Below are 24580 nucleotides of genomic sequence, written 5' to 3' on the forward strand. Positions count from 1 at the left end.
CGACAGCTTGAGGAAGGATGAGGAAGCATCAGGGTCCCCAGAGTTACTACCCCATCTCCTCCTTGAGCAGAAGTACCTTATTGAGGGACGTGTAGGGGTCGGGGTCGCTGAAGCTGAACGGGGCTTCTTGCCTGAACTTCTCTCTGAACTCGTGCTGCTTGAGCTGCAGGAGGACCACGTGGAAGCCATCAGGCTCCCGCCCCAGGGCCCAGCTGTGGTGCATGCGCGCCCCGCCGCGCCCCGCCCCGCCCCGAGGCCGTGGTACCTCGAACTGCTGGCATCTCCGTCGCAGGACGCTGGCCTCGTGGGCCTGCAAGGGTGCCACGTTCTGCTTCACCTGGATGGCCAGCTTCTTGGTGTTGGTCCACTGCTCCGGCAGTTCCTACACAGGCAAAGGCCAAGGACCACTCCTTTTCCTGCTCTTTTGAAAATTTTCTACTGTGAAATAATTACAGACTCAGGGGGAGTTGCAAAAATAGCACAGAGAGTCCTGTGTGCCCGCCCCCAGCCTCTCCTGGTGGTGGCATCTCACAAAGCGGAGGCTCGATACCCAAACCGGCATCCGACACCGGGGCGTTTCTGTTAGCAGGTGATGGAACTTGTCGGTTTTCGCCCTGTGTTTTAAGCTGAATCCACGTGTGTGTGTGTTGTGTGCATGCATTGTGAGCGTGTGCAGTCCTAGGCAATTCTACCTCATGTATAGAGTCCCATAACCCCCGCCGCGATCCACATACCTCGCTGTCCATCACGGTGAAGGAACTGTCTAGTGTTACCTCCTTGTACCTGCGCCCAGCACCGCCCCCCGCCCCAACCTGGGCAGCCACTAACCTGTCCTCTGTTTCTACGATTTTGTCATGGCAAGAATGGCTTTAGCAATCAGACGAATTTTTGTATTTTCCAAGTTCTCCACACTTGGGCAAATATTGTACTTATTATAAAATATTTTAAAGAAAAAAATCCCAGCCCCCAAATTCTTTACCCACAAATAGACATTGTTTCACATTCTTCTACAATTAACTAACAGTCTGTTGGCAGCGACACACCTCAAACGTTTGTCAGAACTTTTATCTCACCGCTCACCCTGTCCATAGCCCTGGAGCCCCTGGGGCCCGGCCACAAACGCTTCGAATCCTGGTCCTTAGCTGAGCCCCGGGCGGGGCAGCTGGGGCAAAACACAACGTGCTCTAAAGCAGGGCCTGGGCAGCATGAGATCACCGCGGAGATCACGGCGGCCACCGACACACAATCGACACACAATCCTGTCACCCCTGTGCTGTGGGGTCTCGGGCACTGGCTGGAGTTAGTGCCTCCCGGCAGGGGGAGTCAGGCCTGTTTGACCAGTCCCAGAGCCAGGGCAGAGAAGCGGGGGGCAGGCAGCCAGGTCTGGGAGGAGACAAACTCCAGGGGGGTGGCTTCAGGACCCAGCTTCAGCACGACCACCGCCCAGCCCAGCTGCACGTACAGCTGCTCTGACACCGACAGCTGACGCTCTGCGAATTAGCTGTAAAGCACTGGGCTTTTGGAAGTCCCCTTCAGCCTCCCTGCTGTGGCCCACCTGTCCCACGCGGGGCCGGGGCCGGCTGCGGGCCTTCCCAGAGCAGCTGCCCCACTGCCCTGCTGGGGCGCCCTCACCCGGTCAGGTCTCTGCCGACCCCGTTCTTGGTCCCCCGTCCCTCGTGCCCAGGCTCCTACTGTGCTCAGGAGGAGGTGTGGAACTTGAAGGCACTTTTATCCACTGAAACTCCAATCAAACGGAAGAGCTACTGCCCTCCCCCCTTCCGGAGGCGGCCTCACTGTCCCCTCGTCTCCAGAGAGCCCTGTCCTCCCACCCTGCCATTCCACGGGGACCCCATGTCTAGAAGAGGAGGTCTAGCCTGCAGGCCCCGGCACAAGAGCCCGCCCTCCTCTGGCCCTGCCCGCAGCTTCAGCTCCCCCAGCGGGGGCCCCCCAGGCCTGTTTACCTGAAGCTTCACGTGCGTCTCCTCGGGTATCTCCTCCCCATAGGACTTGAGCAGCTCGATGGTCTGCTTCAGGGGCTCAAACATGTTGTCGGTGGCCGTCTGCCTCTCCTTGACCTTCATCAGATGCCCCATCGCCTCCACGAGGCCGTCATAGTCCCCCTCCTTGAGAGGCTTCATCAAGCCCGCCCTGGAGACTTTCATGAAGGCTTCTAGGTCTGCGAGGCTGGTGGGCGAGAGGCCGCCTGTGATGGGTGCCTGCCCAGCACCCCTGTGCCTCACCGGCTCGACTGGTCGGTGAGCACCGCATGGAGCCACGTCTCAGGGCAGCCTTTGCTGGGCCTCCCGGACAGAGGAGCTGGATTACACGCTCTCCTGGCTCCACGCCCCTCCCGGCCCCGACCCCACCTGTAACTGCACAGGTACCACCGGCACGTTTCACGCCAGGCTTCCCTGCCTGACTCAGGGCTCCTGAAGGGTTCCTTGGCATCTGTTGCCCAGACATGGTAAGTGCTCAGTAAAGAAGCAATGACCGAGGGACCAGGACCTCCACGCCCTGCCAGGTGACACCTTCCTGCTGGGACCCACCCTCCGTGGGGCTGCCGGCCTCTGAGCCTGACCTTCACCCCAACAGCCACCCGGTTTGGGGGAGGAGGTGCCCAACCGACACTTCATGGAAGGCCGCCTGCAGGTGCCCCTCGCACATAGCTCTCTGGGGCATGACCAATGTCAGGCCAGCGGTCCTGGTGCCCACCTGTTGACCACATGGTTGCTCAGGTGCCGCTTGAACATGAGGCTCCAGCGCTTGATGGTGTTGAGGAGGGCCTGCTTGAAGGGCCGGCAGTCACACTGCAGCCAGCCGTTGAACACCTTGGTGTTCTCACACTTGGACACCTCTTCATACAGCTTCTCATAGGAGTTGATCTGGAAGACACAACCCCGTTCACCTGTCGGGCTGCCGGGGCCAGGGGTTGGGGCCAGCACAGCATGTGTGTGTGGGGGAGGCCCTTACGAGGCACTAGTTTCCTTCTCCCAGCACCCCCGGGGTGCCCTGCGGCCCAGCAGTCTACCCCCGACACAGGACAGCCTGTCAAAAAGGGACATCATCAAGCAAGGCCAGCAGGGGCCAAAAGTTTCAAGGGGTGAATGGGGTCCCGGGCACCCATGGGGCATCCCTTAACTCTCTACGCTGTTGCACGTCCTTGGGCTCTCAAGCTTCACCAGCCAGCTGTCCCCCCACCCCATGTGCATCTCTCTGTGGCTGGGTCACCCTCACTGAGCTTCAGGAAAAGAGGTGAAGTTTTGTAAGTTCGCTATGTTTTCTCATGTCCCATATCCTGGTTTTTTTGGCCGCACTGCACGTCTTGCAGGATCGTAGTTCCCTGACCAGAGATCGAACCCAGGCTATGGCAGTGAAAGCTGAGTCCTAACCACCAGACTGCCAGGGAATTCCCATCATGCTCTATGTTACTGAAGCTCTGGTACTGGGGGTCTCGCTGACCCTGGAGGGACTGCCCCTGCCCCCTGGCTGGCTAAGTCCTAGAGATGGCAGACAAACCCCCCAGGACCACACCTTTCATATGCAAACAACCAACCAGAGCTCACGACCCAACCGCCTCCTCTATGGGGCTCTCACACTCCAGGCCACTGTCCACCTGCCCTAATCACCCCAGGGCCAGGTTCCTGACAACCCGGGACAGCCAGTACGCCCCTGAATCACTGAAATGATCCAAACTAGCCCATCCTAAGCCTGCTTGCCCCGCCTTGCCCATTCTTCCCCATGAAGACCACAGTTCAGGCTCTCAGCCATGCTTTCCCCTCATTCCCTCGGCCTCCTGCCCGACACTGGTGCCTCCCCGCGTGGCCCTACGTGGCCCTGCATGGCATGGAGTGCCCCCCTCCTCTTGGGAGCCATGAGTCACAACCTCTCTTTTCACAGCAGGCGTCTGCTGATCTGTTGGTCTCTCCATACTTGAATTATAATAAAACTTACATCTAAAAAATGTTCACCCTGGACTTCCGTGGTGGCGCAGCGGTTAAGAATCCGCGTGCCAATTCAGAGGACATAGGTTCGATCTCTTGTCTGGGAAGATCCCACATGCCGCAGAGCAACTAAGCCCGTGCGCCACGGCTACTGAGCCTGCGCTCTAGAGCCCGCGAGCCACAACTACTGAGCCTGTGTGCTGCAACTACTGAAGCCCACGAGCCTAGAGCCCGTGCTCCACAACAGAGAGAAGCCACCGCAATAAGCCCACGCACCACAACGAAGAGTAGCCCCTGCTAGCCGCAATTAGAGAAAGCCTGAGTGCAGCAACGAAGACCCAATGCAGCCAAAAATAAATAAATAAAAATGTAAAAACAACGTTCACCCAAGTTTTTTTTTTTTTTTTTTTTTTTTGCGGTACGCGGGCCTCTCACTGTTGTGGCCTCTCCCGTTGCGGAGCACAGGCTCCGGATGCGCAAGCCCAGCGGCCATGGCTCACGGGCCCAGCCGCTCGGCGGCATGTGGGATCTTCCCGGACCGGGGCACGAACCCGTGTCCCCTGCATCGGCAGGCGGACTCTCAACCACTGCGCCACCAGGGAAGCCCCACCCAAGTTTTAAATCAAGTCCAGTGCCCCTCCACGGCAGGGATTCTGGAGTTGAGGAAGCCGGTGGGTGAGGTTCACACACACCTGCTGCTGGAACTGGGCGAGGGTAGGTGGCATCTTGGGGAGGGTCTCCTCGGCCTGGGGGTCCCAGTCCTCTGGGCTGATGGTGCGGCCATAGATGAGGAAGCTCTTCATGACCTCCTGGGGGTCGTCCATCCACAGGTAGGCGTAGCGCTCGAAGGAGTCCTGGTACTCCTCAGCCTCCTTTATGGCGCTGATGACCAGGTTGGACAGCTCCTCCCCCATCTCTATGAGGTCGGTCATGTCTTCCAGGTCGGTCTGCAAGGGGCAGGAGGGGCGCAGATGGGTGAGCGCTTCGCCCGTGGTCTCCCCGCCCTGGAGAGTGGCTCCCTGTTGGTGCAAGTGTGGCTAACCTCTCTAGATGGGACGCAGGCTAACCTCTCTAGATGGGACGCAGGGACATCTGCAAACAATGTTTGCAATGTTCTCCCGTGAGAAGATACATTGGACGTGACTTTTGCCAGGCAAACCCCAGGACGACTCACGTGGCTTCATTCATTAAGTAGTTACACAGAATCTGCTGTGTGCACGCAGGGGGAGGGGGCCCTAGGGGTGTCGACAGGGCTCACGTGATGTAGACAGCCCAGGAGTGGGGTCAGATGTTCATCAAAAAAATCACAGAAACGAGACATCATGACTCTGACCTTTGCATTCAGGTGTAACAGGGAGGAGGTTGGGGAACGCTCCCTGGGGAAGTGACCATTGGTCTGAGAGCTGATGGACTGTAGGTAAAGAGCAAGAGTAGCAACACAGCACGTGCAAGGGCCCTGTGCTGGGAGGGAAGCAGATGTGTGAGGACCTGCGTGGAGACCACATGATGGCCGGAGTAGGAGCACGGGAGGCCCGGGCTGGATAGGATGCTCTGAGTTTCAAGTGACAGAAAACCCAACCCAAATTAGTGTTAGCGAAAAGGGAGTGATTGCCTTATGTAACTGGAGAATCTCAAGGTGGAGGGTGTGTATTAACCACGTTTTTAAAATTTCCTGTATCTTAAGAAGCTTTGGCATCTTAAAAAATCTTGCTGGCTGGGGAGAGACTGCCCCTCGTTGGGCCAGCCAATTCTAAGAGAGCAAAGGGCTGGGATGGGAGCACACCTTTCACGTGAAAACCAGCCAATCCCCCAACCGCCTACTTTATCTAACTAACCCTCACACTCCAAGCCCATGTTCCCCCTTCCCCATCACCCAGGGCCAGGTACCAGATAACTGGAGACGACCCCCATAGCCCTGAGCCGCCGAGGCAGAGTGGCTGGCCCCGAGCTGCTTCCCTGGTCCTGTCTCGCCTTCCCGCAGAAACCCCAGCAAAGCCTCTGGCCTGGGCTTCGCCCTCCGTCCTGCTTCTGCTTTCTGACCAAACCTGCCGCCTCCCCCGAGACCCTGAGTAGCCAGCCGTGCTTCTCCTTTCCAGGGGAACTGTGAGTGACATTAACGTTTTCTGTCAATGGCACTGACCTCTCCATGTAGTCACTCGGTCACTTCTGTAAATTAAAATCTCATGGATACAAATGAGACCAGAGCGGGGCGTGCACAGCCCGGGGTACAGCCTGATCACCGGGACCCTTATTCTGCTTTGTTCTGTCCTGTTCATCATGCCAAGCCCCTCAGGACTCCGGGGTGGGTGCAGGAGCCCCGGATGCGCCTCCTGTCAGATTCTGGAGCACACGTGGGAGTCCAGCTCTGTGTTGGGTGTATTCTTGGGCTGACCACTGGTGGCATAGTTCACTTTATTGAGCTGTGGAACAGACTACTGTGTGCACTTGGGCCAGAAATACCACCTTTTTGCAGCTCAGGAATCCTCAAGCCATTCTCTCTGCCTGGAAATCCCCTTCCACCCTTCAAGACTCAGAACGCGCGTCAGCTCCTCTGGGAAGCTGTCCTTGACCTTGCCAGGTATTTCCTCATGTCCTCACATCACCACATTCACTCACACATGCACACGTATGCACACATACCTCTGTCCCTAATGGCACAGAGCATCTTGCTGTAAATATTTGTTATTATAAATAATACGCGCCCATTATCAAAAAGTTCAAATGAGGCAGAAGCACATAAAATAAAAAGCTCCCTTGGCATCCCCTGTCCTCCTACCATCCTCACCCCGATCCTGTTTCCCAGAAGCAAGCACTCTTAACAGTTTGGAGTGTATCCATAGGAGGGCAGGCTTTTGCTTTGTTTAAACGAATGAAATCACATTCTAAACATTGTTCCACAACTTAAACACTTAATAACAAACGTGTCACGAGCAGCTTTCCGTCCCGGGCTCCCTTTTGGGACTCATCCGGATGCCTTTGTCTGGATGGGCCGGAATCTACTGAAGGACACCTGTGTTTGATGGTCATTTAGGTCTTTTCCAATTTCTGTTAACTGCCCCACAAACCATGCTCTGACAAACACACCTTCTCAGCCCTCCCTTTGGTGGGGGGCGGGGCTGAATTTCCCACACCTTTGCATCCCCAGGATCTGATCTGACTGCATTTTACGTGTCAGACGCACCTTAGGTGTGTAATGCATTCAGAGCAAATGGGTGCGGGAGCCCATGCAAGGCACATTTATCAAAGAGCCTGCATGGTCAGAGGATCACAGGGTTTAAATTACGGGAGGGAGTGAAGTACCAGTGAGGGTGGGGATGCACACTTGGCATCTTATTGTGGGTGGGGAGCCATCAGGGGAATGAAAACCAGGTCGACCGACGAGAAGCCGCTCTGGGGAGAAAAATGGGATCTCAGGAGTGGAGAGAGAAAGAAATCCGGGGCACTGTCCTGGGGAACCCGATGGAATGGAAGCCTCTGGGCTCCTCTTCACCTTCAGGACCCATTAGGGGTAGCAGTTGGTGGCAGGGAAAGGGGTGGGGCCATACAAAGCCCAGACTGACCTTGTAGCTCATCCTGCCCTTGGCCAGCCTGGGGATGAGCTTGGCTGCATTGTAGATGTCAGTGACCAGGCTCCCGATCAGCGCCAGGAAGCCTTGGTCCCCGCCCACCTCCAGGGATGGATTGAAGACCAGCCCATTCTCGTCCAGCTCCATGCGGACCTCAAACAGCGGTGCGATGCTCTCCTGAAACAGGCCGTCATGGGGTCAAAGACTTGCCCTCGGCTGAACCATTTTCAGTGCCCGGATGTTCACCCCAGCACCAGACAAGGTATATGGCTGACTCCTGCTGGCTGGGGCCACTGCAGAGAACACACTTCCTGAGGGCCCTTGAGCGAGAACTACACAACCAAATGCAACGCCATCGGGCCAAATGCAGGTTGGGTGTCCAGGGCGGGATACAGCAGTGATCGTGAGTGCCGAGGAGACCCGTTACCTCCGTTCAAAGCCCATATCTGCTACTGTCTAGCTGCGTGGCCTTGGGCGAGACCCTCGGCTTCCCAGTTTCCCCAAATATACAAAATGAGTACAGCTGCTTTATAGAACAGAGGCAATCACTGTCCCCATCTCTTTGGGTTACCGTGAGGACTAGAGGGACGACTAACACATAGAGCGTGTGGGGTGGTGGCTGTCTCAGGTGTGTCAGCAGCTGTGGCCACAGTGCTCAGTGGGGCAGGGAGTGTCACAGACAGGCAGGATGGTCTCCGCTGAGCTCCAGAAAGGACAAGCCCTCATGTCCCTTGGAGGCTCTGTTTCTAAAGCACACACGCCATAAGCCCATCTATTCCCTCTTGTGAGGACCCCTCTTGTGAGGCTGCGAGGCTGAGTTGCAAGGGGACAGGGTAGAGGCTCGCCCAACATACCGGCGAGTCTCACAGTGCGGGCCAAAGCCCACGGGTGGCCTCGGGACCCGCTCTACGGCCACTGATCTTCCTCCAAACGTAGTCCCATGCTGGCCCTGTGGGTGGCTGGCTTGAGAGACCCCTGGTTCTATGACTGAGTAGGGCGGGGTCTGCACAAGCGCCTGAGTGAGTTGCTAAGTGGGAGAGGTCTGTTGTCACAAACTCAGGGGACCAGTCTTTCCTAAAGCCTCTGACTCAGGGGTCCGCTCCCGCTGCTTGGCCACTCACAAATACGGGGACTCCCTGGGATTTTTTGAGGATGCTTTGTTATCAGGGTCTCATCATGCTTTTGATTGTGACTCTCCTCTCTTTGTAGTGATAATTTAGTTTATAAGTGTACTATAAATTAGCTACCTTCATTGCTGATACCGTGTCACGGTGCCTTGCTTGGTGAGACTTAACAGTTGGTAACGCCGACTACTTTCAACAGAATCTGGGGTCTGTGATTTTCTGGGGACAAGCGCCCTCTGCAGCTTGTGTAAGGGCATCTCACTGCAGTGCCCACCATCCTTTCCTGCGGGTAGGCTTTGGCGGGGAGAGTGTCTCTCATCTTGCCCTCCTGGCAGTATTCAAAATCACTTGGGAACCACTGTAGTGAAAAGGACATGGGCAGGGAATAGCTCTTGGAGAACAGGCTGGGATGCAGTTAACCAGCAAAGCCACAGTGCTGACCTGGTTTAAGCTTCTACTCAATTCAGCAGAGGGTTGAGCGGGCTGGTGGCTGACGTTGCCGATAGGAGGGCACCTCCCACCCCCAATCAGCATAAGGAGGGGGCAGTGGTACCTGCTTTTCCTCACCTGGCAGCAGCATAGGACAACTCAGATCCCTGTAGGTGTTCTATAGCCTACTTACGCCGCAGCATATCTAAGGACCAGATGTCCTGAGCACCTGGGACTGAGCAGGGTCCCGGGACGCAGGACTTTCAGGTTTAAAATCGGGACGAGTGGGTCACCTTGGGAAGACTTTAATAAGTCTGTTCATTTGTAACATGACAGTCTGTTCTTTCATCAGGAAACCACAGATTATAGATTCCAGCGTCAACCTTTCTCATATTTATAATATCATAATACACATATATGTATATGCATATATATATCTCACATTTGTAACTTACATCAACGACCATGTTGTCCATTAGGTGATTTAGAGACTTGCGAATGAAATGGTCAAATTCATCCAAGACCATGCTGTCAACGTAGTTGACATAATCCTTCCAGGACTGGCTCATCGTGTTCGCTCTGAAGAGTTCCGCATTTTCCTGCAAACAGAACCACATGGCTGGCTGTCGTCTCACTGGTCCACCTGTTCCCTCTTTAGGCAATTTATTCAACAATTCCCTGGGCTACCCTCATCCTCATTCACACCCTCCACACACAGTGGTCTGCTTTTGGCTTCTTGAACCTTCCAGGCTCTTCCTGTAGGCTGCTCCCGCCCATTCATGCCAGGTGTGGCTTCTTCTCATCTTTTAGGTTTCAGGTCAAATGTCAGCTCCTCACAAAGACCCTTCTTGACTAGCCCCCATTCATCTCAGGTTTGGTTCTTGTCCCTGCCCCCCGACCTGTGTTCCCTCTAGCAATTTGTTATTTGTGCCTGTGATGGCACAGATGACAATTCTGAATTATTTTGTCTTTGGTCTGTACCTCCCCTTGATGCCAAGCATCACAAGGACAGGGATTGACTGTCCTTTCCACCATTATACCTCCAGCACTAAGTAGTATGCCTGGAACAGAGCAGGAGCTGGTGGGTGGGTGGGTGGATGGGTGGATGGGTGGATGGATGGATGGATGGATGGATGGATGGATGGATGGATGGGTGGATGGATGAGTGGATGGATGGGGGGATGGATGGATGCATGTTTGGGTGGGTGGGTGGGTGGATGGGTGGATGGGTGGGTGGGTGGATGGGTGGATGGATGGATGGGTGGATGGATGGATGGATGGATGGATGGATGGGTGGATGGATGAGTGGATGGATGGGGGGATGGATGGATGGATGGATGGGGGGATGGATGGATGGATGTTTGGGTGGGTGGGTGGATGGATGGGTGGATGGATGGGTGGATGGATGAGTGGATGGATGGGTGGATGGATGGATGGATGTTTGGGTGGGTGGATGGGTGGGTGGGTGGGTGGGTGGGTGGGTGGATGGGTGGATGGGTGGATGGATGGATGGGTGGATGGATGGATGGATGGATGGATGGATGGGTGGATGGATGAGTGGATGGATGGGGGGATGGATGGATGGATGGATGGGGGGATGGATGGATGGATGTTTGGGTGGGTGGGTGGATGGATGGGTGGATGGATGGGTGGATGGATGAGTGGATGGATGGGTGGATGGATGGATGGATGTTTGGGTGGGTGGATGGGTGGGTGGGTGGGTGGGTGGGTGGGTGGATGGGTGGATGGGTGGGTGGGTGGATGGGTGGGTGGGTGGGTGGGTGGATGGGTGGGTGGGTGGATGGGTGGGTGGATGGGTGGGTGGATGGGTGGATGGATGGGTGGATGGATGGGTGGGTGGGTGGATGGATGGGTGGGTGGGTGGATGGATGGGTGGATGGATGAGTGGATGGATGGGTGGGTGGGTGGATGGGTGGGTGGGTGGGTGGATGGGTGGGTGGGTGGATGGGTGGGTGGGTGGATGGATGGATGGGTGGGTGGGTGGATGGATGGATGGGTGGGTGGGTGGATAGATGAAACTGTAAGACACTGAGTGCTACAGGAAAACACAAAGATGACTGTGACCCAGTCTGTACCCTCAGGCAGTTATACTCTAATAGGGGAGAGAAGACACAGGCTTAAATAACTTCAGTGTAACAATAGTTCAAATGACCATATGGGAGTAGAGGACTCTGACAAATGTTGTGATAACAAAGCCTTGTCAATTGCTCCCTGGCCTCTGCCTCACTGGGGCTCCTGTCCCCTCCTGGCTCGCCCTCCAGCTGGGCTAGTGTGCTGTGAACCTCTTCCCAATGCTAAGCTAGATTTATGTCTCCCATGTTGTTTCCAACACATCTGGTAACGTTAATAGGTTAATCGGTTAACTCTTCCAAATAACCTTTTTGCAGTCTAACACGTTAATTTCGTTGGCCCTTCTGGCACCAGGGCAAAGGGGAAAGGAAGAGGATCTGGAAACAAGACAAAATATTTCTTGGTCCAGTCAAGTCACTCCACAGGGGCAATGACCTTCCAGTCAATGACTTGACCATGAGAACAGCCCAGCACAGACCCTCCTCCTGGGGGGCCTGCTGGTCTGTCTGGATGTGGCAACCCATCATTTAAGGCCATAGCAATGATTTGCACCGTGCACTGGGAAACCCCGAAAAACTGTCCTGAAAGTATCTTGAGCTCGGTGGGGTGGGGGGCGGGCAGTTTTCTCCCTTCCAGGCCAACGCAGAGCTGCACCTTTCACATTTGCCTCAGAAATAGGCGAAAATGCAAGCTGGCTAAAGTGGCCACGGACGGAGGAAGACAGAGGAAGGCGTGAGAACCCCAGGCTGCTGGGAATCAGGCAGGGCTACGAGGGGCGTGAGGCTCCCATTCTGCATCCCCCTCCGACCGTGCCCGTGCGTGTGGGGCCCCGGGCCCGAGGACCCTTGAGACGGCTGGCAGAAAGGAATAACCCTCACGCCAGGCAGCCCAGCAAGCACGTGTCCGCACATTATCCCAGTTTCAACGTGTTGGCACCCAAACACCACAGGGCACCCACATCCCGTGCTCCTCTCTCTTTCCGTGCTGCTGGGCCTTCCTCACACTCAGGGGTGGGAAGCCGTGATACAGCTTCTCCCAGGGACTTGGTACGAAGGTGTCACTTGTCCACACCGATTCATGTGGGGTGGGGGGAGGGGGCTCTGACACCCTTAGGGGAGGAGGGCAGACACGTGACAAGAGGAATCAGGCTTCCGGGGGGAGCAGTTAGCAGGGTCTGCTACTGTAAGATCGGACTCCTGGATTAAAGGTCTTAGACGCCTGACGTTTTCTGAAGCCTCGAGCTCTCCCTCCTCCCTCCCCGGCTGCTGAGAGCCCATGGCCTCTCCAAGGCCCTCCCGGTTAGCTCCTTACCATGACCATGGACTGGATCTTCAGGCCGGCGTCCTTGACCGCGGTGTAGCGCTTGTTGAGGTTGGCCATCCTCCCGTCCAAGTCTAACAGGGCCTCTTTCTTGTTGTCCTTCCTTTCAAACATTGGGTTGGCCGACCAGTCCTGGAGGGAAAAGGTGAGTGGGAGAAAAGTGTCTGAAGAAAAAGCTTCTGGCCCTACTCCCTCCTACACAGCCTTTAGAGTGAGTGTCCCCATCCTAGGCTGGCCTCGCAGAGGCCAAGGGGCCGCTGAGGACTGTTGGCCAGAGCGCCTCCAATGATGTGACTCAAAACCAACCAGGGCCTTGGAGGACCACGGAGAGACCCCTGTGCATGTTCCCCAGTCAGGCCCCAAAGGAGCCCCTCTAGGGGAAGGAGTGTCTGACCCTCTTGTCGGGGAACCTCAGGAGCTGGGGGTGACGGGACATGGCAGCCAGATCTGGAGACACATGTGGAGATGCTCAGAATACAGGACAGAAAGGGACACACAGGAGAGAATGAGTGACTGGAGAAGGTGCCCGGGGGCTGAGGCAAGGTTGCCATTTTTGGATTGAAAGTACTTTGTGGATCCAGGGAACATTAACAAAAGGAGACACACGTCTGGATACACTCTGGTGACACGTCTGAACCCTGAAGATGACCAAGGACTCTACCTACCTCTGGACGGAGAGAACAGGAAAGTCAAAAAATATCTTTCAGAGGAAATATCAAAACAAATATATCAGCAAAGGGAAATCATACCTTTGTCAGCTTTTTCAACATTGAGGCTATAAGCAGGGGTGGCTGTGGCCTGAACTGTGCCTCCTCCCACAAATTTATATGTTGAAGCTCTAACCTCTAACATCTCAGGATGTTACTGCATTTGGAGAGAAGGTCTTCAAAGAGGTGATTAAAGTGAGGTCATTAGGGTGGGCCTAAATCTGATATGGCTGGTGTTCTTATAAGAAGAGGAGATTAGGACATAGACACAGAGGGACGACCGTGTGAGGACACAGGGAGAAGACGGCCGTCTACACACCCAGCAGAGAGGCCTCAGAAGAAACCAACCCTGCTGGCACCTTGATCTCAAACTTCTAGCCTCCAGGACTATGAGACAATAAATTTCTGCTGTTTAAGCTGCCCAGTCTCTGGTCCTTTGTTATGGCAGCCAGAGCAGACGAGTACAGGGATGCTTCTAGACTACTGAAAGAAAAGGACCATATCAGAAAATCCTTTACTTGGACAAAACAGCTATAGGTGACATCCAAAGAAAGATAGTTTTGGAAAGCAAGGATTCAGAAAGTAGGTCATCAACGCACCCTTTCTGAGGCGATTACTTGAGGAAATAATCTGATTGAAAGAAAACTGAATCAGAAAACAAATCAGAAAAAAGTGGGGTGAGCAATGGCTTTTGCTTACAATGTATTGAGTTAAATCTAAGTGGATGGTGATGAAATGAACGTCAATTGTAAGGAAGGAAAGAGTTTCACACCTTGATAAGCCAAATGAGTCTCAAAACAGAAGAGGTGTTTTCTAATGAACAAACTAGTGCTGGCCCGGGGCAGGTGTTTGCAAATGCAGGCACCGATGACAAACCATGGTGGGGGAGGGCAGCGCTAGCGAAGGCTTTCCCCCAGTTTTCTGGATGAGGCTTGAGAGCAAGGACCTGTGCTGCTCTGCATGGAGGGATGAGTGTGTTCCCGGTGGGGTTGGGTCTGAGCGCGTCTCCGCCCCCACCCTCGTTCCTGGCACCCACCTGGCAGAAGGACCTGCCCACACACTTGCTGAGCTGAACAGACCCAGATGGACTGGAGCTCTGCAGAGTGACCAGGGGCCCTTCTGCCTTGGGGCCACCCTGACGTCACCATGGTACAGCCCAGAGCCTCACACATCAGGCCCCCACTGCCTTGGGCACTTTCCGTGATCGTCTCCGAGGGGGGCCGTTTCCCCAGGACCCTCTCCGGGGTCCCCATTTAAGCCGCGCTCTGTGCTTTGCAGGTTACTCACCTTCATGGCCTGGGAAATCCCCTCTATGTTTTGCTTTGCTTTTTGTATCCTGTTCTGCAAGTTGTATAGCATTTCTCGCATCGCTTGAATATATTCAAACACACCTAAAACAGAAGCATAAAGGGATCTTACAAAATGAACGATTTAGCAAGGGCTGGCTTAACACTCATTATCACGACACAATGCTCGGCGAGTCTGTCCGCTTCTCCGGAGCCTGAAGCGGAGGGAATCGTGGAGAGCTTCCCAAAAGGCAACGCTGAGGAATAAAGCACATCGTGTCTCTTGGGAAACAAGGCCCCCCTATCCCCACGTAGGCGGATCGCTAATTCCACAGGAACTCCAGGTGGCCGACAGGTTGGACCCGGCCCTCCATCCCCCTCACCCAAGTTTAACCTAAGGGGGAATGAATGTCGCCTTTGTACCTTTGCCATTCCAGAATAAGGTCGTCTCAGCGTCCAACAATTTGACATCGATTGCTTCCAATTCTGACTTTATCAGTGGAAATTCTATGTCCTTCATAGTGGTCATTATCTGCAAAACAAGGGCTACAGTTTCAGGGCCTTTGTTCCAAATCCAAGCAGATTTAAAATCGTCTCCTGGTGAGGGTGTTTATTACTGAATACCAACCAAACCAATCACAGTTAGTGTTATTTAATTGGGAATTATGTGTACATCAAAGTTCAGGAGATTCCAACTTTTAAAATTATTTTTTAGCACCAAGGATTTACGTATGTACTTAACTCCTAATCACCCATGTTATGGGGTAGAAAGAGAAGGAAATTCACTAATGCAAAAACAGTGCGTACATAATCCAAAGCTTAAAATATCTGGCTTAGAATCATAAAAAGAAAATCAGAGGAATACACACTGGTAACTGGGACACTTCTGGGGCGTCTCTCAGAACATCGCCTTGCCTATGAGGAATACACACTGGTAACTGGGACACTTCTGGGGCGTCTCTCAGAACATCGCCTTGCCTATGATCTAAGGCTCGGAATGTGATTATACAAAGGAGGTCCAGGATCTGTGGAGAAGCTGTTTCACTTGTTAAAGCATCAGAGTGAACGGTAGGGTAGGTTCCATACAGGCTCGATACGGGTCTACCCTGAGCTAAGAAATTCATGTAACACTCGAAAACCTCGATTCACAGAACAGAAAAAAACAGACAGAGTGTGTATACAGTTATTATTAATTATTCCTTTAAATAACAAGCAGCAGTTGTGCTTTGGAATACTGTCCTATCTGGCAACATTTTGATTTCCATGTAAGTTTTCAAGGACAGGTCTACTCTCTAAAGTGAGGGATGTACATTGGATTTACATTGTACCTTAGATGCTATTTGCCTTTCACAATAATTCTTTTTTTTTTAACATCTTTATTGGAGTATAATTGTTTTACAATGGTGTGTTAGTTTCTGCCGTATAACAAAGTGAATCAGCTATACATATACATACATCCCCACATCTCTTCCCTCTTGCGTCTCCCACCCACCCTCCCTAACCCACCCCTCTAGGTGGTCACAAAGCACAGAGCTGATCTCCCTGTGCCATGCGGCTGCTTCCCACTAGCTATTTTACGTTTGGTAGTGTATACATGTCCATGTCACTCTCTCACTTTCTCCCAGCTTACCCTTCCCCCTCCCTGTGTCCTCAAGTCCATTCTCTACATCTGCATCTTTATTCCTGTCCTGCCCCTAGGTTCTTCAGAACCATTTATTTTTTTTAGATTCTACATATTAGCATATGGTATTTGTTTAGCTCTTTCTGACTTACTTCACTCTGTATGACAGTCTCCAGGTCCATCCACCTCACTACAAATAACTCAGTTTCATTCCTTTTTATGGCTGAGTAATATTCCATTGTATATATGTGCCACATCTTCTTTATCCATTCATCTGTCGATGGACACTCAGGTTGCTTCCATGTCCTGGCTATTGTAAACAGAGCTTCAGTGAACATTGCGGTACATGACTCTTTTTGAATTATGGTTTTCTCAGGGTATGTGCCCAGTAGTGGGACTGCTGGGTTGTATGCTGGTTCTATTTTCAGTTTTTTAAGGAACCTCCATACTGTTCTCCATAGTGGCTCTATCAATTCACATTCTCACCAACAGTGCAAGAGGGTTCCTTTTCTCCACACCCTCTCCAGCATTTATTGCTTGTAGATCTCTTGATTATGGCCATTCTGACCGGTGTGAGGTGATACCTCATTGTAGTTTTGATTTGCATTTCTCTAACGATTAGTGATGTTGAGCATCCTTTCATGTGCTTTTTGGCCATCTGTATATCTTCTTTGGAGAAATGTCTGTTTAGATCTTCTGCCCATTTTTGTTTTGGGTCGTTTGTTTTGTTGATATTGAGCTGCATGAGCTGCCTGTGTATTTTGGAGATTAATCCTTCGTCAGTTGCTTTGTTTGCAAATACTTTCTCCCATTCTGAGGCTTGTCTTTTCATCTTATGGTTTCCTTTGTTGTGCAAAAGCTTTTAACTTTCATTAGGTCCCATTTGGTTATGTTTGTTTTTATTTCCATTTCTCTAGGAGGTGGTTCAAAAAGGATCTTGCTGTGATTTAAGTCATGGAGTGTTCTGCCTATGTTTTCCTCTAAGGGTTTTATAGTGTCTGGCCTTACATTTAGGTCTCTAATCCATTTTGAGTTTATCTCTGTGTAAGGTGTTAGGGAGTGTTCTAATTTCATTCTTTTTTTTTTTTTTTTTTGCGGTACGCGGGCCTCTCACTGCTGTGGCCTCTCCCGTTGCGGAGCACAGGCTCCAGAGGCGCAGGCTCAGCGGCCACGGCTCACAGGCCCAGCTGGTCCGCGGCATGTGGGATCTTCTCGGACCGGGGCACAAACCCGTGTCCCCTGCATCGGCAGGTAGATTCTCAACCACTGCGCCACCAGGGAAGCCCTAATTTCATTCTTTTACATGTAGCCGTCCAGTTTTCCCAGCTCCACTCACAATAATTCTTGACATATATTTGGTAATTTAAATGGTGCCCCCTCCCCACCCATGTCCCCCTTTTCAGACAATTAACTCTTAGAAAAGGTACGGTATGGCAGAGAAATAAAGCTTAACAGCTATTACCAGTGGAAACCAGACAGGAGCAGAAGAAAGCACTGACGGAATTAAAAGTGAGTCAATGTGAAATCTTGATTCCATTTATCAGAGTTTGGATGTTAAACAATTACACGAATAGCCCAGACAAGAGCTAAATGTTATTATGCCTTTGTGATTGCCCAGAGTAGACAAAGCTCACAGCGATGAGGTCCATTTAATATGCCCTATTTATTATTTTTCAGCAGCCTATGTAATAAATCCATACCTTTAGGGTATTTTTCCCGGACCCCCCAGCAGATCCCTTAAAGCCCCACTCCAACACTCACCTAGCTCAAACGTTAATAGCTATTAGCAGTCTGGGGGCCTGGGGTCTCTCTCGGCAACAGAAAGTACGTTAAGAAGCGTGGGGCTTCCCTGGTGGCGCAGTGGTTGAGTGTCCGCCTGCCGATGCAGGGGACACGGGTTCGTGCCCCGGTCCGGGAAGATCCCACATGCCGCGGACCGGCTGGGCCCGTGAGCCATGGCCGCTGAGCCTGCGCGTCCGGAGCCTGTGCTCCACGGCGGGAGAGGCCACAACGGTGAGAGGCCCGCGTACCGCAAAAAAAAAAAAAAAAAAGAAGCGCATCTAAGGGGCCAGGAGCACCCCGGAGAGGGGAGCCGGCATCAGTAATGAGGGTCACCGCAGGCGACGAGCTCCGGGTCTCACTGCCCGGCTCCCCATCCTTGTCCGATGTTTTTATTAGCAGAACAATGTCGTTCACAGCGGAAGCTAACACGCTTCCCCGCGTGGGACTGGCTGGGTTTTGTCTGGAAATTCATAAGTGGAAGATCAATTTTTTTGTTTCATTCTAAATAACGTTTGTTGGATTTTTTTTGTCTGTTTCTGATTGCGTCGTTGTAAAAAAAAAAAAAAGCTCTTGCACTGAAAGTAACCCACAAACATTTTTCCACGTGACTGTATCTCTAAGGCTTCCATTCTTCCTAAACACCGTGTCCGGGAGGCGTTCCAGGGAACGGATGAACACGGCGTTCTTCGAACCTGAAGACAGCTGGTTCTGGAGAAAGCTAATTCAAGGAAACGCACTTCAGGCGGGCCCTGGGCTGTCACAGCTCGCAGCGCCAATAAGTGAGTCAATGAAAATTTTATCTTCAAAAATGAAATTAGTGAAAAGCAGCTTACTCCAGTCCATCCTGAACACATTTCAGGTTACGTCACCCCCATGCTCTAATTTGTGGAATAGAGTAAGGAACGGGTCTATGGTTGGTTCTGCGGTGGGCGTGTCGGGGTGAGCAGTGGGGGAGTGATACTTTTTGGCAAATCCACGTGACGGCATGACCTGGCGTGCTTCAGTTCACGTTCAGGTAGGAGGCGGTCACTTCTAGCAAGGTCGGGAGGCTTCCTCAGCGTCCCAAAGGCCTTGCTCTGAATCTTTTTTTTTTTTTTTTTTTTTTAAATGAAAGTTTATTTATTTATTTTTGGCTGTGTTGGGTCTTCGTTTCTGTGCAAGGGCTTTCTCTAGTTGTGGCGAGCGGCGGTGCGCGGGCCTCTCACTATCGCAGCCTCTCCTGCTGCAGAGCACAAGCTCCAGACGCGCAGGCTCAGTAGTTGTGGCTCACGGGGGTAGTTACTCCGCGGCATGTGGGATCCTCCCAGACCAGGGCTCGAACCCGTGTCCCCTGCATTGGCAGGCAGATTCTCAACCACTGAGCCACCAGGGAAGCCCGCTCTGAATCTTTTGATGTTCCAACATTCTCTTTTTTGGCAGGGAATTCCTGGGCTTGGTCAAATCTGGCCACCGTAGGGAGGAGGTGCATGGCAGAGCTGTGCTCCAGTTACTACCGACTCAGAGGGCACTTAACAAGCCGGCAGGGGAGGGGCAGGACAGGAACCTCTCTCTCCACGTTCTGGTTGGAACCGGGCATTAAGTTCAAGGCCCCTACAAGGCGGGCCAGGGAAGGCGACCGAGGCACACTCTTCGGGGCTCTAGGAAAGGGGCCGTCACATCAGGGATTTGGGAGCGTGTAAGCATCTCTCCAATAGATCGAGATGCAAAACCCAGAAACAGAAATATTCCAGGTTCCACACAGTGGCTCCAGTCAGGGGCAAGCTGGCTGCAAGAAACATAAGCCCACTAAAGCTGGCTCAGGTCACGTGGAGGTGCGCTGGTGGAGCCCCGGGGACTAGGCCCACAAAGCCCACGTCCGGGCTCCCCTCTGTCTCGTGGGACCTCTCCGCCTGTCTGCTCCACCCGCCTGCGCCCTTCCCTCTGCGGCCCGTGTTTCACTCGTTCTGGTTTCTCTGCTCCCCCTGAGACTCCGGTGTGAATGATGCTGGGACCCAATTCCAAGTTCCCAGGGTTCAAGGAGAGGGAATCTCATTGGCCCCTTTTGGATGAGGTGTCTGCGGTAGGCTGAATAATGGCCCCCAAAGACGTCACGTCGTAATCTACAGGACCTGTGACTATGTCACCTTGCACTTGGCAAAAGAGAATTTGCAGACGCAACTCAGTTAAGGACCCCGACATCGGGCGGGCCCAATGCGATCGCGAGGTCCTTATAAGAGGGAGTCAAGAAGAACTAAGGAAGGGAACATGACAACAAAAGCAAAGGTGCTGTGATCCGAAGGTGGCGTGACGTGGCCTCGAGCCAAGGAACGCGGGCAACTCTGGAAGGTGGAAAAGGTGAGAACGTGGATTCTCCCCAGAGGGTGGCTCCAACCACCTTCCAATAGGAAAACATTCTCAGTTCTACTCTGGGTGGGGATCGTACACCTGTGTTTGTTCTAAACAAAACCCCCATCGTGCAAACAAAACAAAGCAACACCAGCTCACCTCATTGTACCAGCGGGCAATGAGTTCCAAGTTGCCCACAAACTTCCAGAAGGTTTCGTACTGTGAGAACAGGTTCTCGGCGCTGCGGGGAATCTCCTTTTGTTGCTGGAAGTTCAGGTACTTGACCTCTCTCAGCACTGCCACCAGCTAAAGTGAATGAAGAGAATACAAGAGGTGAGGGGGTGGCCTCAGTGGCATGGCACTTAGCAGCACAAGTGAGGGTCTGTCCCTGGGATGCTCCTACAGCCCCCAAAGCTGGGGGGAGGTCTGACTGGGGATGGGCTCCACTGGTAGGATCACGATGCCTTCGCCCTATTGACTGTTCCTGATGTCTAGAAGTGCTGGCATCACCAGCATGGTGGACACCATCATTGTAACTAACCTGCCAGGTGTCTAAAGAAAGGCTCCTCCCTAGGGTCTGACCTTCCCTTGTCCCTCTCCAGCCCCTGGTTACAGCCCAGGAGAACAACAGCAGGGCATCCCTTCCGACAGAACTTCTGCCCTCACTGCTCAGCCAACACCGTTCTTGGAGAGGCCCCAGTAACCTTCACATTGCTGAATCCATGGGTCATTTCACAGGCCCCGTCTCACGTGGCCTCTCAGCAGCTGGTCCCTCCCCCTCCTGGGCCCATGGTCCCCTTTGCGTCCAGGACACCAGGCTCTCCTGGTCCCCATTACCAGTCTCTCTGATGCTTCTGAGATTTAAGTGTTGGAGAACCGCGGATGGGGTCCCTCTCGATCTGCTCTCACGTTGGTGACCTCACCCAGTGTCACAGCGTTAAGAACCATCTACGTGTGAATGATTCCCGTGCTCATGTCCCCAGCTCGGGCCTCTCTCCTGACTTGAGACTCCTGTATCTACCTGCCTACTCAGCGTCTCCACGTGGATGTCCAGTTGACGTGTCAAACTCAACGTGACTGAAACAGAGCAGTCTTGCCCGCCGGCCACCTCCACCCGCTGTCTCATCTGATGGCCATTCCCCGCTTCCAGTTGCCCAGCCCCAGAATGCTGGGGCTGACCCCTCTCTTCCTGCACACGTGATTTCCAACCTGTCTAGGATCTCATCGGCCCTGTGATCAAAATCTAATCTAACCTCTGCGCACCTTCACTGCTGCTCTGGTCTAGGCCACCGCCCTCTCATCATCCCTCACCTGGATTCCGGCAAAACACTCCTAAGTGGTCTCTGTGCTTCTGGCCTTGCCCTCCCCCCAAGTCCACTCACACACAGCATCTCAGATCGGGGCCCTCCTCTGCTCGAAACCCTGCAACGGCTGCCATCTTGCCCGGAACAAAGACCCAAGTCCCTTTCAGGGCCCGAGAGGCTCTCTGTGCCCCATCGTCTCCTCACCCCCTTTCCCTGCACCTCCCCTGCTCACTCCACCCCGGCCCCACTGGTCTCCTCGCTGCTCCCACAACACGCCAGGCACACGCATACCTCCTGGCCTTTGCTTTAGCTGTTTGCTCTCCTCGAAGGCTTTCCTCCCATCTTTGCTGGCCAACGCCCTCACCTCCTGCAAGTCTCTGCTCGAGTCCAAAGCCGTCACCTGCCCCCTTCCTCCGGCTCTGTCCATTCCCTGCTTACCTGCCTTTCCCATTCTTTGAGGTACCGACCATCACATTCTCATGTGTCATACGTTATGCTGGTTCATCGTTCCCGCCCCCTCTTCTCCTGGCCCTTCCACCGGGCCCCCACCACTCTCTCCCCTCTCTCTGTCTCTCTCTCCCCCTCTCCCTGTAGGAGGCAGCTCCAGAAGGACAGAGAGCTTTGTTGGTTCACTAATTTATCCCAAACACATACACAAAGTAGGTGTTCAGTAACTATTTGTTGAATGAAAGAATGAATTTGGGTGAAAGAAGGTTTCAGAGGAAAAGTCCCATCTGGGTTCCCTGCCTTCCTGGTGTCACCGCTGACCTCAGAGCAGGGCAGATGCGTTCTTGTAAGGCAGGTGGCTTGTAGAGATGCAGGCTGCTCCAGCTTCTGCCTGCATACATGGTTAACTACCTGGGGTTTAGCCCTGGACGGTGTGGATTCCCTCCAGCCTTCCCGACTTGACCAGGGGGTCCACTTCTTCAGATCCTGAAAAGACCTTTTTTTTTTTTTCTTTTAAATTCTCAAATTGATAGCTCCTCTAGGGATCCCATGAAAGGCGGCCCAGCTTTAAAATAGCGCACTCATTCCAGCTATTTTCAAGGAGGCTACGACTGTCTCATATCTTAAATATATCCTGGGCACGCTTTAAGCAACACTTGAATAATAAAGCTTTAGCTGGATATGACATAAACATCAACCCCACAAGTCCATGCTGTTCGTAGGAGGGGGCGTCAGCCTCAGGGTCACGTGGGCTTGCCCCGTGGGGAACCCCAGGTCCCCGGGACAGCCTCTGGCCCAGCTGCCCTCCCGATGCTGCGGCCAGATGACACCCACCGCTTTGCTGAAGTTGACGCGGATGAGGCTGGTGACGGGATCCCGCTGAATCAGGGGCTGCCCCAGGTTGAAGTGGCAGTCCTGGTCTACCCCCGCCGCCCACTGCTGGTAGACCCTCTTGCGGTAGCTTCTCAGCAGTTCCACCATCTCATCGTATTTCTGGTAGATCAGCTTGGCCTCCACGCTGGACATGATCCTGGAATCAGAGTTAGGAGGAGGGTCAGGTGCCGTCTCCCTCAGGGCCTCGCTAACACCCCAACCGTGCCTGCCAGACCTTGGGGTGACGCAGCAGGCAGCCAGCTCTCTGTTTCTTCCAGGCTGAGACACTGAACGTACGCATGGATGACGCCCTTCACAGGCGGCAACCAGCCCAGAAAGCCAAATGATAACCCTTGTAATATTGGCCCTGAATGACCAGGACTTGATTCATAACTGCAACCTTCCTTAATTTCTGTCCTCCCTTCCAACTTAGGACCAACCAGAGAGCCAAACGTGCCTCCTGACCAAACACACAGGACGCCCTCCTCCAGTCCCCATGCTGATGGCCTCCAGTCCGGGAGACCTGGGGCCTTCTCTGTTCTGCTGTGGGTTCTTCCACTCCTCCCCCTGCTTTCCAGGCTCTGCCAAAAACAAGTGACAGTGGCCGACTCCCTGCTCTGGCCAGCACCGAGGAAGTAGCCTTTGCTTGTTCTCATTTGGGTGTCTTTGTTCATTTCCATGAGGGTGACCACCAAGGTCACCTTCCCGACATGCCCGCTGGGAAGGCACCTAGAGGAGGGGGAGGTGCAGTCAGGGTCTCTCCTGGGACCGTGCCCTGGGAAGGAAAGGCTTGGCCGACGGTAAGCATGGGCCTGCCTCAGAGCTGGGACAGACGTCCCCACAACGCACCGCAAACTCCCCAGCTGAGGAGGAGCGCTGCCTGCCCGGGGCCATCACTCACGGGTGATCGATGTGCTTGAGGTCCCTCATGGGTGCCTCCAGCCTCTCCTGCAGCTCCAGGCTCCACTTGAGCTGCCCGGCCACCGGGGGCATGTTTTTATGGATAGGGGGGATGTTCCCGTCTGCCGAGGCCGCAATCTGGGTGTCATACAGGGTCTTGGTGCTGTCCAGCTCAGCGTCAAACAGCTCCAGCATGACCGAGTACCTGGGCGCCACCTCGGGGAGAATCAGAGGCCGTTCCAAGAGGCTGCCACACATGTGCAGGAGCTGGGGAGAAACGAGAGATGCGCCTTCGCCGGGGCCCGCCACCTGCCCCATCCCCGGCGTCACCCCCAGCTGCGTGTCTGGGACGCCACGTGTAGCCAAGCTTCAGGATCAGGAAGATACACGCCTTCCAGACAAAGAAGCTTTTCTCTGTGTGGCAACTGGCAAACCAGGCGCCTCAATGATCTCCATGTTGATGTACGCTGGGTCCCTACATACTTAGCTTATAAACCAACAGTACAAACTAGGTCCAAGGTCTGGAAAAATTTATTCTGGGCCCAGGAGAAATCAGGGTTTGGGCAAAGAAGATTTAAACATTTAACAAATACCATTTCAAAAATTGAAAAAAAAAAAAGAAAAAGTAACCACAATACTGCACTTATATAACCAGGGCTTACGCTACAACTGGATGGAGAAATGTCTTTTTTTTTTTTCTGTATATTTTTTAACATCTTTATTGGAGTATAATTGCTTTACAATGTGTTAGTTTCTGCTGTATAGCAAAGTGAATCAGCTCTACATATACATATATCCCCGTATCCCCTCCCTCTTGAGCCTCCCTCCCACCCTCCCTATCCCACCCCTCCAGGCGGTCACAAA

At 53.3% G+C, this 24580-nt stretch overlaps 1 protein-coding gene across 1 annotated transcript in view; it reads right to left on the reverse strand.

Moving 5' to 3' along the window:
* DNAH17 (dynein axonemal heavy chain 17) overlaps positions 1 to 24580 on the reverse strand; it is a 110635-nt gene that overhangs the window by 73493 nt on the left and 12562 nt on the right. Inside the window, exons 11-23 of the mRNA XM_065896570.1 lie at positions 23718 to 23983; positions 22778 to 22973; positions 20352 to 20498; positions 14888 to 14996; positions 14466 to 14569; positions 12463 to 12603; positions 9516 to 9659; positions 7502 to 7684; positions 4634 to 4888; positions 2713 to 2882; positions 1962 to 2184; positions 266 to 382; positions 77 to 163 (exon numbers count right to left, since the gene is read on the reverse strand). Coding sequence (XP_065752642.1) covers positions 77 to 163; positions 266 to 382; positions 1962 to 2184; positions 2713 to 2882; positions 4634 to 4888; positions 7502 to 7684; positions 9516 to 9659; positions 12463 to 12603; positions 14466 to 14569; positions 14888 to 14996; positions 20352 to 20498; positions 22778 to 22973; positions 23718 to 23983 — 2142 coding nt within the window. The remainder of the gene's footprint in view (positions 1 to 76; positions 164 to 265; positions 383 to 1961; positions 2185 to 2712; positions 2883 to 4633; positions 4889 to 7501; positions 7685 to 9515; positions 9660 to 12462; positions 12604 to 14465; positions 14570 to 14887; positions 14997 to 20351; positions 20499 to 22777; positions 22974 to 23717; positions 23984 to 24580) is intronic.

Source organism: Phocoena phocoena, chromosome 19, assembly GCF_963924675.1.
Source record: "Phocoena phocoena chromosome 19, mPhoPho1.1, whole genome shotgun sequence".
In the NCBI taxonomy this organism is placed as follows: Eukaryota; Metazoa; Chordata; class Mammalia; order Artiodactyla; family Phocoenidae; genus Phocoena; species Phocoena phocoena.